At 41.2% G+C, this 15,459-nt stretch overlaps 1 protein-coding gene and 1 pseudogene across 1 annotated transcript in view; one reads left to right on the top strand and one right to left on the bottom strand.

Annotated features, from left to right (window-relative positions):
* Window positions 1–15,459, bottom strand: part of DNAH3 (dynein axonemal heavy chain 3) — a 248,499-nt gene that overhangs the window by 200,222 nt on the left and 32,818 nt on the right. The window contains exons 14-15 of the mRNA XM_027527056.1: window positions 6,153–6,337; window positions 4,829–4,952 (exon numbers count right to left, since the gene is read on the bottom strand). Of these exons, the coding sequence (XP_027382857.1) occupies window positions 4,829–4,952; window positions 6,153–6,337 (309 nt within the window). The remainder of the gene's footprint in view (window positions 1–4,828; window positions 4,953–6,152; window positions 6,338–15,459) is intronic.
* Window positions 10,738–13,405, top strand: LOC113883957 (annotated as a pseudogene).

Below are 15,459 nucleotides of genomic sequence, written 5' to 3'. Positions count from 1 at the left end.
CTATTCCAGAGATTTATCTACTTCATTCATATTATCAACAAACAAATGTACTTCTCCCTTTTCCTAAGAGGTAGATTAGCACAGTGTTAAGTGGATAGGTTCTAGAGCTGGACTGACTAGTTCAAGTCCCTACATTGCTACACAGTAGCTATGTGACCTTGTTCAAGTCCTTTAAACTCTTTAGGCCTCAGATAAAACAGGGGTGGATAAAGTACCTACTCTAGTAGTCAATAAGCTAACATACACAAAATGCCCAAATTGAGCCTGGTACATAATAATCACTATAAAAGTGTTCAGTCTCATTCCCTAGAATTTAAACTCTACCAATGCAGTTTTAATCTCTTTAATTCCTTATTGAATCTCCAGCACTTAGAAGAAGCATCTGGCATAATACCATCAGTATTCATTGAATGAATAAGGGGAATTTGCCATGGAGAACAATTATAGTAACATAAATTTAGCTATTATCTTAAAAATACTTAATTTTGTTATGGCAGTTTTGATGTTCTTTTTTTTTTTTTTTTCTTAAAAACAATTTAAAAGAGTTCATTTTCAATGGTTTGATTTGAATTTATTTCTAACTACACTGTGTGGTAAGTAGCCTCTGGTAAGGTCCTCAAAGAGACACACCTCCTGGTACTTATAGCCTTGTATAACCGTCCTCTTGAGTTTGGGCTAGAGCTAGTAACTCACTTCTAACAAAGAATATGGCAAAATTGATGGGATGTTACTTCCTCATTTTATATGCAAAGGTAGTCTTAAGTTGGAGCCACTGGTCATGCTTGATACCTGCAATAGAATAGGACATCCTTTTCTCTCCCTCCCTAGTCTTGCCTTATGGGCTCCTTCTCATCCTTCAAGTTTCATTTACATGAGCCCTTCCCAGATTTGCCCTTTGAATGCAACCACTGTGCTCCATTTTCCCATTCTTTTTCTTAATAGGGCTTCTGTCTTATCAGCTTTATCTTCCACCCCACACGTCCCTTTTCTTCTCTGTATTCTCAGAGAAGAGAAATGGATACAGGAGCCCAAGAGGAAAGCAGACAAGCTGGTTACTGCCTCTCATGCTTGTTTTTCACCAAAGTTTTAAGGATTCAGAGATAGAAAACTAAGTGCAACAAGACACATAGCACTAAGGTTTTGCTTTTGTTTTGTGATTTTATACTCTGATAGGTATTAATTTCAGAGAATGTCCTTATTAGGAAAGTCTCATTCATTTACTCACTCATTCATTCATTCATCAAAAGAGTGAGAACTTGCTATTTGCAAAGCATTATGTTCTCTCTGGACCCCGGAACACAATCTGGGTACTCTCCCTAAGATACCTTTCTTTCTATTTACAAGATGTACTCTCATGGCAAAGAGCAGCTCACAGTCCTGAGATGTTTGTCATGTATATTCCAGGTTACTTTTAGGCCCTTGGAACCTACCACTGAGTGGAACAAAATGGGAGGAAAGCTGATTCTCCTGTTGTCCACACAATTATGTGCTGCTGACTGCCTTTTCACATCATTAAGATTCTTTTTAGATGCCAAATACAGACTTACACACAAAAATAAATCTCTGATAAACGCACTTTTGAATTCTTCCCAGAGGGAAGTAGTATACAAACTCAGTGATTATTGGAAAATATTACTGTTACCTATTGCTTAAAATTTCTCTTTTACAAATTTATTGAAGTACAGTTGACTTGCAATATTATATTGGTCTCAGTTGTATAACACGGTGATTTGCTATCTTTATAGATCACACATTAGACAAAGTCATTATAAAATATTGACTATATTCCCTATGCTGTGCATTATATCACTGTAAAAATATTTTTTAGAACAGTTTATATTGCTTTAAATTTTTTATAATTATTTAGCCCATTACAATTTCTAAAGTGCTTTCAAATCCATAATATATACATATATATAAGTATGTCATTAGTAAATAGTAGGCACTCGGGAAATTTGATTAAGTAAATTGAGTTCTATTCCTAGGACCACCTGAAGTCTGTGGGAGAATATTGCAATAATTTTAAACTGTTATATTGTTAAGAATTCTGGGAAGAAACATAATTTACTCTGATGTTCAAAGAAAGAGACTTCAATGAAGGGACTACTTACAGAGGTGAGATGTGGGTAGGGTTAAAGGAACAAAGAGAGGAGAATGAAGCATCCAGAGACTAGTAACCTCAGAGGGAAGTCACTATGATCCCCAGGCCTGAGGGGACAATGAGAACTGGAAACACGGAGGAGAAAGAATTGTTATACCGGAGGGATGCAGCTACTGGCCAGAACCCCAGGAACAAGTAGGGAGGGAGAGGAGAAGCAGCACAGCAGCCACTCCCCAACCTCGAGAGGGCTTTCCACTGGCCATGCCTGTCTGGATCTAACAGACACAGGAGCTGAAGGCTAGAGACTGTAGGAATCAGCCAACCATGCATGGAGTGGACAGAGGAAGGTGGATAGAAATTGGGAGAGGGTGTGGGGACAACAAATGGAAATTGGCATTGAAGTAAAAAAAATTACTGTGGCCTGGGAAAATAAGATCATGTCTTTTAGAGAGAGAAGGGGATTGTTCTTATAGAAGATGAATGAACAAATGAGTATTTCTAAGCCCTCCTTGTAGGTTTTCTCAGGATTTATGCAAAAATGATGGACAGGAAGTTTAAGAGTTCATTAAAGAGAGGGCTGAGCCCAGGGTTGCAGGTGTCCGTAGAGCTGCTTCTCTGCTGAGCTCTGTGATTGAGAGCTCAGATACCAAGTGATGGGTCAAGCTTGAGTTTCCCTTCCAAGAAAAAGTCTGGCACTCTCCTCTCACCATGAATGACATGTGTTCCAATTTTTTCCAGAGCCACCCCTCAGTACCTATTAAGTTCAACAGTTACTATGAATGGTCTAAGATTAATGTTCTAGAAGTCTGCTCACAGGTAGTGCTTTGAAAGTGAAGAAGCATTTTTCTCCCTAAAGAAGTCATTGTTAATGTGCAAAAGAAGCTGACTGTTCCCGAATGCCTGCCATGTGCTGGATATCACTTAGGCACCACCTCAGACCATCTGATTTCATCCTTAACACAATGACACCTCTCACAAAATCAGATGATCTAAGATTGGTTCTACTATCCCCAGTTTCCAGATGAGGACACTTAGGCTCAAAAAAGATGAAGAAATTTACTCCTGTTCATCTAGCTTTTAAAATGGTTCTGCTTCTTGGTGAGGCATCAAAACTCAGTTCCACTGAGGGGGGAGAATATGTGTAAGGGGTGAGAGGGCATAGGAGGACCCTATACTTTCTGCTCAATTTTTCTGTGAACCTAAAACTGTTCTAAAAAGGAAAAAAGATGCTTGATCCTTGGAAGGAAAGCTATGACAAACCTAGGCAGCATATTAAAAAGCAGAGACATCACTTTGCTGACACAGGTCCGTATAATCAAAGCTATGATTTCTCTAGTAGCCATGTACAGATGTGAGAATTAGACCATAAAGAAGGCTGAGCACTGAAGAACTGATGCTTTCAAATTGTGATATCGGAGAACACTCTTGAGAGTCCCTTGGACTGATTTCCTTTAGTCAGTCCTAAAGGATGCTGATGCTGAAGCTGAAGCTGAAGCTCCAATACTTTTGCCATCTTCTGTGAAGAACCGACTAATTGGAAAAGACCATGATGTTGAGAAAGATCAAGGGCAGGAAGGGAAGGGGACGACAGAGGATGAGATGGTTGAATAGCATCACGGACTCAGTGGACATGAGTTTGAGCAAATTCTGGGAGATAGTGAAAGACAGGGAAGCCTGGCATGCTGCAGTCCACGGGGTTGCAAAGAGACAAAGCTTAGCAACTGAACAACAAAAAAAGCTTTACCTAAAAAGTATCTATTCATTGGGCTAAATTCTGGGTTCTGGGGACAGCAGCCATTTAGGTAGAGGGAGAACAAGGCTGTAGATAGAAACAAACATACACATCTATTTTGTTGTTTTGCTGGGCAAAGGTTGTTGTGAAGATAGCAACTTCCTCTCTTGGGATTATCCTTGAGTGCAATCTCCCATCCCTGCTTTTATCTGCCCTTTTCCTTTCTCCTGAGTATTAGCAAGGATTACGGAATTTAAAGTTGGGTACTAGGGGTTTCATGTGTGATGGGGATGGTAACTGGTATGAATTTGCAGTCCCTAAACAAAGTGCTATAAGTTGGTATGTGCATGTGTGAGTGTGTGTGCACGCATGTGCACATGCATATGTACACAAGCATGTCTTTACCAGATACATGATACCTGGCCCACTTCACTTGACATTGTCTGACTTCTTCAGTATGTGATATTTTGTCATTGTATTAAAATCTTTATTTAGCAGTCAAACACACTTTTGTGTCTAGAATAGAGCACAGCAAACATAGTAAAAAGCCATAATACTCAATGAAAAGATGATTACAGGCAGATTAGCACTGAATGAGATCAGCTGCAAAACAGGCAATTTCTCAGCTACCAACCATGTTTTATTATTCCTGTCTTGATATCTCACAGACCCATGGTCTTAAATGTAAGGCTGACAATTTTGCTATTATTATTGTAAGGCTGCTCTTATATGCTACTATTTTTGCCTTTTTCTCTCTGCAGCACTAAATTTCAATTGTTCAAGGCAGGGAGGGAAGGCATTGGTTGGAGTTACTACAGTGAAGCAGACTTACAGAGAATATCCCTTAGTGGGAAACAAAAGGAAATTCCTTCTCCAATTGTCATGAGCCTTCACCCACTCATTGCGGGATCAGGGGTGGCCCTAGACAGAACCAGGAACATATAGCATTTTATAAAGCTGGATATCATTTCTTAAACATCAGACTTTTCCTGTACCTTTTAATGAGGTCCATCTCTGCCTGATCCCTCTTGCTAAGGAGAAGGTTCCGGCTGTTTTCAAAGATATCTTCAATCTGGTCTGGCCAGAGGAATAGAGTGCTGTTCAGTTTGATATCCTCTTCTGCAAAACACACACAGTCTGCTTTAGGACACTGCTCAGTTCGCAATGAATTAATTCAGGAGAATAAGAGGTCAACAGCAGTGAGTATAGGGGTGGCAATTAATGAATAGGCCCTTTATTGATGAATGTTACCCAACATTTCCTGAGCACTTACCAAGGGCCAGGCTAGAAGGTAGATGGTATAATCATCTTTGTTTTTATAGATGGGAAACAAAGTTAAGCCAAGTGGTCAAGGTCACACCGCTAGGAGACAGCAGAGCAGATTTCAAACCCAGGACTAACCAACTCCAAAGCTTATGTTCTAACCACTATGCACTTCATTATCTTCCTAGGTTAGGTCTGAGTAGAATCCTAGCTAAAGTTTGGTACTATTCTTTACACTATTTCCCCTCATCTGAATTTCAGTCTGGGTTAAAGGTCAGTGGTAATATCAATGCCAGATACCCTACCCATTTTATGGCTCTGGTCAGTTAAAATGCCCTGGGTTTCCTATGTGCTCTTGGGAATTTAGGGGGTAGAGACCACAATGAGGGATTCCAGTGTGTGTTCACATGGTCAAGAGCACAGCTCATGAATGTGCAGGTGGATGGTTATGGGACCAATTTTTCACTCCCAGTCCCTATCTCTCCCTCCCATAATTCACAGGTATTTCCAGATGGAAAAAGTTTCTGAAATGTGACTTGTAGAGGTGATATTAGCTTTTCCTTCAGAACCTGGTCCTTACAAAGTTAGGTCCTTATTGAGTCCTAACTTGGCTCAATAAGCCATGAAGGGGCCCCGACCATTTCTTTCCTCTTAAAATATGCAGGAGCATGAAGGAAAGTGCCCTGGCTTCCTCAAAGGTAGGATTGTATTAAGATTATAGATAAATGAAATCTACCCATTTATAAAAGAACTCTGCATTTGAAAGAGACTTTTTTAGGAACACCACACATAAGATGCAAAGAAAGGCATCTAAGAACCAGTCAAGTCCCTAGATATTTCTTTTTGTCTACCAATAAGATTCTCTTCATTTGATTCAAATTTCTCTGGATAAGAGTGTGGAATTAGTGTCTCTAATATAGAGACACACTTAAAAAGCAGCTCTTCTGATACAGATATTTAGTGGGAGGATTGTGAACTCTTCTTTCCCGGCTCCTTATATCTAAACATATAAATATATACATACATTTGCATGTACACACAGGACATTGGACTTACGGGGCAAGTCTGCATAGTCCATCAAGAACTCCAGCCGTTCAACCGCATCTCTAAGTTGCCTCCTGAGTTTGAACACGGTGACATCGCTGGATTTCTTTAAGAATTCAATGAGGAATACTAGCTCCCCAGTGTTGATAGGAATCTCGCTGACTTTGTCGGCAATGAGGCTGTACTGATTACAGATGCTACAGGGAAAGTAACAGCCATCATCAACATCTAAAATAACTTTCTTATAAAACCCACTATACTAAGCAGACATGATTACTATTTGGAGATTAGAACATGGTTTTCCAGATTTTCTCTACCTGTAAATTCTTGATGGATAATATTCACATGCATACCATATTTAGAAATAATAAAAGTAGAAATGGTAATAATATATGACATGTACTATGCACTTTACCATGCCCATTCTAATCACTGAATGAGTATTAACTCCTTTAATTTTCACAAAATTTTTAAGAGTTAGGAACTATTAATATTATTAACATTTTATAATGGAAGAAATGAGGCTGAGTAACTTTATCCATTACTTTGCCAACAAAGGTCCATCTAGTCAAGGCTATGGTTTTTCCTGTGGTCATGTATGGATGTGAGAGTTGGGACTATGAAGAAGGCTGAGAGCCGAAGAATTGATGCTTTTGAACTGTGGTGTTTAGAGAAGACTCTTGAGAGTCCCTTGGACTGCAAGGAGATCCAACCAGTCCATTCTGAAGGAGATCAGCCCTGGGATTTCTTTGGAAGGAATGATGCTAAAGCTGAAGCTCCAGTACTTTGGCCACCTCGTGCAAAGAGTTGACTTATTGGAAAAGACTCTGATGCTGGGAGGGATTGGGGGCAGGAGGAGAAGGGGACGACATAGGATGAGATGGCTGGATGGCATCACTGGCTTGATGGATGTGAGTCTCAGTGAACTCTGGGAGTTGGTGATGGACAGCTCCCTGTCCTGGCGTGCTGCGATTCATGGGGTCGCAAAGAGTCGGACACAACTGAGCGACTGAACTGAACTGAACTGAACTTTATCCAAAGCAACATGATGTTTAGGTATCAGAGCCAGGATCTGAACCTGGTTTAACCGATTCCAAACGTTATACTCTTAACAAATAAGAGTTAAATTTTACTTGGTTCAGTCTTGGAAGACTGAACTTTTCTAAGAATCTGTCCATTTCTTCCAGGTTACCCATTTTATTCAACATAGTTTTAGAAGTCCTAGTTACAGCAATCAGAGAAGAAAAAGAAATAAAAGGAATTCAGATTGGAAAAGAAGAAGTAAAACTCTCACTGTGTGCAGATGACATGATACTATACATAGAAAACCCTAAAGATACTATCAGAAAATTACTATTCAGTGAATTTAGCAAAGTCATAAGATACAAAATCAATACACAGAAATCACTTGCATTCCTATATACTAACAATGAAAAATCAGAAAGAGAAATTAAAGAATCAATCCCATTCACCCTTGCAACAAAAAGAATAAAATATCTAGGAATAAAACTACCTAAGGAGACAAAATAACTGTATACAGAAAATTATAAGACATTGATGAAAGAAATCAAAGATTACATAAACAGATGGAGAGATATTCCATGTTCCTAGGTAAGAAGAATCAGTATTGTGAAAATGACTATACTACCAAAGGCAATCTACAGATTCAATGTGGTCCCTATCAAATTACTGATGGTATTTTTCATGGAACTAGAACAAAAATTTTTCACAATTCATATGGAAACACAAAAGACCTTGAATAATGAAAGCAGTCTTGAAAAAGGAAAATGGAGCTGAAGGAATCAACCTTCTTAACTTCAGCTTATACTACAAAGCTACAGTCATCAAAACCTATGATACTGGCACAAAAACAGAAATATAGACCAATGGAACAAGATAGAAAACTCAAAAACAAACCCACACACTCATGGGTACCTTATTTTTGACAAAGGAGGCAAGAATATATAATGGGGGCAAAGACAGCCTCTTCAATAAGTGGTGCTGGGAAAATTGGACAGCTACTTGTAAAAGAATGAAATTACAACACTTCCTAACACCATACACAAAGATAAACCTAAATGGATGAAAAACCTAAATGTAAGACCAGAAACTATAAAACTCTTAGAGGAAAACATAGGCAGAACACTCTCTGACATAAATCAAAGCCAGATCCTCAATAACCCACCTCCTAGAGTAATGGAAATAAAAACAAAAGTAAACAAGTAGGATTTGATTAAATTTAAAAGCTTTTGCACAGCAAAGGAAACTATAAGCAAGGTAAAAAGAGAACCCTTAGAATGGGAGAAAATAATAGCAAATGAAACAACTGACCAAGGACTAATTTCCAAAATATATATAAGCAGCTCATACAATTCAATACCAGAAAAACAAACAACCCAATCAAAAAGTGGGCAGGAGACCTAAACTGACATTTCTCCAAAGAAGACATACAAATGGCTAACAAACACATGAAAAGATGCTCAATATAGTTCATTAGCAGAGAAATGCAAATCAAAACTACAATGAGATATCACCTCACACCAGTCAGAATGGCCATCATCAAAAAGTCTACAAACAATAAATGCTTAAGAGGGTGTGGAGAAAAGAGAATGCTCTTGCACTGTTCGTGGGAATGTAAATCGATGCAGCCACTATGGAAGATGGTATGGAAATTCCTTAAAAAACTAGGAGCAAAACCAGTGTATGACCCAGCAGTCCCACTCCTAGCCATATACTCTGAGGAAAGCAAAATTGAAAAAGACACATGTACCCCAATGTTCATTGCAGCACTATTTACAATAGCTAGAACATGGAAGCAACCTAGACATCCATCAACAGATAAATGGATAAAGAAGCAGTGGTACATATATATAATAGAATATCACACAGCCCTAAAAAGGAATGCATCTGAGTCAGTTCTAATGAGGTGGATGAACCTAGAGCCAATTATACAGAGTGAAGTAAGTCAGAAAGAGAAAAACAATTATCGTATATGGGCTTCCCTGGTGGCTCAACTGGTAAAGAATCTGCCCGCAATGCGGGAGACCTGGGTTTGATCCCTGGGTTGGGAAGATCCCCTGGAGAAGGGACAGGCTACCCACTCCAGTATTCTGGCCTGGAGAATACCATGGACACCTGATCTGCCTCTTGAGAAATTTGATTGCAGGTCAGGAAGCAACAGTTAGAACTGGACATGGAACAATAGACTGGTTCCAAATAGGAAAAGGAGTACGTCAAGGCTGTATATTGTCACCCTGTTTATTTAACTTATATGCAGAGTACATCATGAGAAATGCTGGACTGGAAGAAACACAAGCTGGAATCAAGACTGCCGGGAGAAATATCAATAACCTCAGATATGCAGATGACACCACCCTTATGGCAGAAAGTGAAGAGGAACTCAAAAGCCTCTTGGTGAAAGTGAAAGTGGAGAGTGAAAAAGTTGGCTTAAAGCTCAACATTCAGAAAACGAAGATCATGGCATCCGGTCCCATCACTTCACGGGAAATAGATGGGGAAACAGTGGAAACAGCGTCAGACTTTATTTTTCTGGGCTCCAAAATCACTACAGATGGTGACTGCAGCCATGAAATTAAAAGACACTTACTCCTTGGAAGGAAATTTATGACCAACCTAGATAGCATATTCAAAAGCAGAGACATTACTTTGCCAACAAAGGTTCGTCTAGTCAAGGCTATGGTTTTTCCTGTGGTCATGTATGGATGTGAGAGTTGGACTGTGAAGAAGGCTGAGTGCTGAAAAATTGATGCTTTTGAACTGTGGTGTTGGAGAAGACTCTTGAGAGTCCCTTGGACTGCAAGGAGATCCAACCAGCCCATTCTGAAGGAGATCAGCCCTGGGATTTCTTTGGAAGGAATGATGCTAGAGCTGAAACTGCAGTACTTTGGCCACCTCATGCGAAGAGTTGACTCATTGGAAAAGACTCTGATGCTGGGAGGGATTGGGGGCAGGAGGAGAAGGGGAGGACAGAGGATGAGATGGCTGGATGGCATCACTGACTCGATGGATGTGAGTCTGAGTGAACTCCGGGAGTTTGTGATGGACAGGGAGGCCTGGCGTGCTGCGATTCATGGGGTTGCCAAGAGTAGGACACGACTGAGCGACTGATCTGATCTGATACAGTCCTTGGGGTCGCAAAGAGTCAGACACGACTGAGCAACTTTCACTTTCAATGCATATATATAGAATCTAGAAAGATGGTACTGAAGAATTTATTTGCAGGGCAGCAATGGAGAAACAGACATAGAGAACAGACTTATGGACACGGGGAAAAGGGAGGAGAGGGTGCAATGTATGGAGAGAGTAACATGGAAACTTAATTACCGTATGTAAAATAGACAATGGGAATTTGCTGTTTGCCTCAGGGAACTCAAACAGGGGCTCTCTATCAACCTAGAGGGGTGGGAAGGGAAGGGAGACAGGAGGGAGGGGACATATGTATACCTATGGCTGATTCATGTTGAGGTTTGACAAAAAACAAAATTCTGTAAAGCATTATCCTTCGATTAAAAAATAAATAAAAATTTAAAAAACAATAGAAGTGAGGAGGAGGTGGAGGAGGAGTCGCCTCGGGGAGATGGAGCATCGAGCTGGAGCACGGAGCCTGAGTGAGGGAGCCTAGCCGCCGGCCCGCCCGACGCGCCAGGCCGGCACGCCGCCCCAGCCTCTCCCTCGTCGTCAGGCCGCGAAGGCAGCGCTCGCGAGCCCGGGGGAGGGACAGAGTGTTGAGCGAAAGTGCTCCGGAAGGGGGCGGCCGGACGGAGCGAGCGCCCGCGCGTGTGGCGTGAAAGGAAGCCTCTGCTCGGCCCCTTCGCCTTCCCTTCTCTCCCCTACCCGCTCCCCGCCCCGCGCCCAACCCTGAAAGCAGCACCATTTCGGCGCGGCGGCCGATGTCAGTAAAAAGCAGCTCAACTCCAACCTCGACGGGGCCGACGAAACCTCAGAAAAAGAACAGCAAGAAGCAATTGAACATGTTGATGAAGTACAAAATGAAATAGAGGGACTTAATGAACAAGTCAGTGAGGAAATTTTTGAAAATAGAACAGAAGTATAACAAACTTCGCCAACCATTTTTTCAAAAGAGGTCCGAATTGATCGCCAAAATCCCAAATTTGGGGGTAACAACATTGGGGAGGAGGATGAAGAGGCGCTGCATTATTTGACAGGAGTTGAAGTGACAGAATTTGAAGACATTAAATCAGGTTACAGAATAGATTTTTATTTTTGATGAAAACCCTTACTTCGAGAATAAAATTCTCTCCAAATTTCATCTGAATGAGAGTGGTGATCCATCTTCAAAGTCCACTGAAATCAAATGGAAATCTGGAAAGGATTTGACGGAACGATCAAGTCAAACATGGAATAAAGCCAGTAGGAAGAGACAGCATGAGGAACCAGAAAGCTTCTTCACCTGGTATACTGATCATTCTGAAGCAGGTGCAGATGAGTTCAGTTCAGTTCAGCTGCTCAGTCGTGTCCGATTCTTTGCGACCCCATGGACTGCAGCATGCCAGGTCTCCCTGTCCATCACCAACTCCGGGAGTTTAGTCAAAACTCATGTCCATTGAGTCAGTGATGCCATCCAGCCATCTCATCCTCTGTTGTCCCCTTCTCCTCTTGCCTTTAATCTTTCCCTGCATCAGGGTCTTTTCAAATGAGTTAGCTCTTCACATCAGGTGGCCAAAGTATTGGAGTTTCAGCTTCAACATCAGTCCTTCCAATGAACATTCAGGACTGATTTTCTTTAGGATGGACTGGTTGGATCTCCTTGCAGTCCAAGGGACTCAGATGAGTTAGGAGAGGTCATCAAAGATGATATTTGGCCAAATCCATTACAGTACTACTTGGTTCCTGACATGGATGATGAAGGGAAAGGAGAAGAGGAAGACAGTAATGATGAAGAGGAAGAAGGGTTGGAAGATATTGATGAAGAAGGGGATGAGGATGAAGGTGAAGATGAAGATGATGATGAGGGGGAGGAAGGAGAGAAAGATGAAGGAAAAGATGACTAATGTAACACTGATGGATTCCAACCTTTTTAAATTTTCTCCAGTCCCTGGGAGCAACTTGCAGTCTTTTTATTTTTCCTCCTCTTGTGCTCAGTCGCCCTGTTTTTGAGGTCTCTTTTCTCCTTTATACAATAGTTCACAACTTATTTGGGGGAGGGGGGGAATACCTTGAGCAGAATTCAGTAGGAAAAGAATCTCTACCCCTTTCTGTTCCAAATTCATTTTTATCCCCTCCTGTCTCAAAAAATATATATTGGTCTCTGCCCCCAGTTCCTAGCACCAAGCCCATGAAACCCATGTAATTTTATGGGTGATAGGAGTATCATTTATTTTAGTGAGGTGACTCAGGGTGACTCCTGGATGAGGAGCTGGTCACTGGAAAGACTGAGCCATGATTAGAAGCCTGGAACAAATTAATTAAACTCAAGAAAAGGGTCACTAGAACTTTCAATTTATACCTGGTTGGTCAGAAGCACAGACGCACAACTCGAATTTGTGACTGGTGTCTGAAATTATGAGAGACAGTCTTATAGGACTGAGCCCGGAACCTGTGGAAGCTGATGCTACCTCTGGGAAGACAGTGTTGGAATTAAGCTGAATTGTAGGGCACCCAGCTGAACTGATTTGTGTGGGGAAAGTCCTCTACACATTTGGTGACCAGCAGTGACAAGAATGAAGAGTTCTATATAAAAGTAAAGGAAACACACAGAAAACACACAGTAGGGAAGATATGGATTTTTGCTACTCATGAGTTAGACTGAGTTGAGTCTTTCGTTTATACCCATTAACTACTAGACCCTCTAAAAGTCCTGAATATGGGTTGATAATATCATAAATCTGGCCAAAATAACTCCTTAGCAATATCCAGGGATAAGTTAAGCACAACAAACACTGTTTTCTACATGTACTGACAATATCATTTAAAATAAAGATCCAGGGGTCCTGTAAGCACAGGGCTATTCTCTGTCTGGTGTAGTGATGGCATAAGGGAGACCAATATATTTTGCATCAATCTATGGCCTCTCTACTTTGTTGTCACTTTTTGGACAGATTTTCCACCCTGAGGGGAACATACATTCAGACTTCTACTCAGGGCCATGGAATTTCTGATCAATATTTCAAGTCATTGTTTTAGCAACTTTAGACCAATGCACCTATAGTGGAAATGGATGGCGTGCCCACTTTATTACCAATGCACTGCAAGGTGCCTCCTGCCTTTATGGCCAGAGCATCCCTTTCCAGGGCACACCTATCACTGGAAACAGGAAGTTACTTCACTCAGCAATCACAGGACAAAAAAGTAGCAAGGCTGGGATGTGGCTTCAGAAGATTCAAACTCACCTAACTGGGCAAGTGAGTTCCACCCCCCCGACTCCCCACCCCCAGGCCTCTTCTCCATTCAGTAGGGTGTTTTATATCTGTTTTACCTACCTCATTGGATGGCTGAGAAGAACAAATGAGTCAGAGTCACTATTTTCAAGGTAGAAAGAAACTTCAGAACTCAATCACTGACCAGGAGTTTCTGTTGCTGGGCTCTTAGAAATCCCCAGGTTTGTAATGGGACCTTTACTTTCATTTATATGAAAAAGACCAAAGGAAATTATACATTTATTTTGATGGGGAAGAAAGCATGGACCAACCAAGGCACCATGTTGCTTGATTTGACAGGAAGTGAAAGTGAAAGTCAGTCAGTCATGTCCAACTCTTTGCAACTCCATGGACTATATAGTCTAAGGAATTCTCCAGGCCAGAATACTGGAGTGGGTAGCCTTTCCCTCCTCCAGGGGATCTTCCCAACCCAGGGATCAAACCCAGGTCTTCCGCATTGCAGGCAGGATTCTTTACCAGTTGACCCACTGGGGAAGCCCTGATTTGACAGGAACAAATACTTAAGGAAAAAAAAAAAAAAAAACAACTACCTTATGCTCAAACTTTCCAAAAGGAAGTGTCCTAGTAGTTCGAAGGCTGAAAATGTTTTACTGTCCTAGTCCCAAATATTTGTTCTATAGGAAAAGGAATTGAAGATCCAAGAGGTGAAGCCAGAGAACACAAACAAGTAAATGGAAGGCCTTGGATTCAAAGTCAAGACTTCCGGCTCCCCAAACAGGAATCCTACCATTTCATTACTCAGTCAGAAAGTTGAATGCAGTGGTGGAGAGTGTGGATTTGGAGTCAAAATGAACTAGGTTAAGCCCTGGATGTGCCACTTGAGGATCTCTTGGAGGCTCGGTTTCTTTATCAACATAAAGGAGAGAATAATGAACAACTTCTTAGGGTTGGTGTAAAGACTGATTAGATATTGAATGTTCTGAACACCTACACAGTGCCTGGACTACAATGTGTGCTGGAAAAATGGTAACTATTATCATCATTAATTTGCTGCTGAGTTTCTGATATGTAGTTTATAAATCTTAAAAGTGCCATAAAATGCTAAATTTATACTTATCTACAAACAAATGAATGATATATAAAATAATATTAATAATGATTATTAGTGTTAAATCATTTTAGTCTATCATTTAAAGCTGTCTGAGAAAGAGAGCTAAAAATAAGACACATTTTGTAACATTCAAATAGAAGCTGCGGCTGCTAAGTCACTTCAGTCATGTCCAACTCTGCGCAACCCCATAGACAGCAGCCCACCAGGCTCCCCTGTCCCTGGGATTCTCCAGGCAAGAACACTGGAGTGGGCTGCCATTTCCTTCTCCAATGCATGAAAGTGAAAAGTGAAAGTGAAGTCACTCAGTCGTGTCTGACTCTTAGCGACCCCATGGACTGCAGCCCACCAGGCTCCTCCGTCCATGGGGTTTTCCAGGCAAGGGTGCTGAAGTGGAAAGCAGAGTAGCAGAAATTTACTGTCCCAGCATCTTAGCATCATTTCCTTTTCTAGTAACCACAGCCTACATCTTTTCAGGGTACCTTCTCTTTCCTTTTCTTGATTCTCATGGTTTAGGTAAGGCTGACATTCACTCCAGAGATGAGAATAGTACCCAGATCTAAACCATCCTCTTGACTATGGTGTTGGCCTTGGTGTTGTCCAAACAATCCAAGTCAGGCCAGTGCCACACCTGCCCAGTGGCACAGCATTGGAAAAAAAGGGAAATCTTTTTTCCCCTGTGAATGAGAACCTGGGAGGATTAAGTCTGGAGCTGCTGGGGCCCACAAACTGGAGAGAACCTGTCCGAGAATGAAGCTGACACAGCAGACAGCAAGCAGAGGGAGGGAGACTACATTCTAATTTGTAGTATTGAGGGCCTGAGGCTAGCCAGCTCCTAAACTTTTCAACATGC

The sequence above is a fragment of the Bos indicus x Bos taurus genome, chromosome 25 (genome assembly GCF_003369695.1).
Source record: "Bos indicus x Bos taurus breed Angus x Brahman F1 hybrid chromosome 25, Bos_hybrid_MaternalHap_v2.0, whole genome shotgun sequence".
In the NCBI taxonomy this organism is placed as follows: domain Eukaryota; kingdom Metazoa; phylum Chordata; class Mammalia; order Artiodactyla; family Bovidae; genus Bos; species Bos indicus x Bos taurus.
This window is presented reverse-complemented; position numbering and strand designations above follow the sequence as displayed.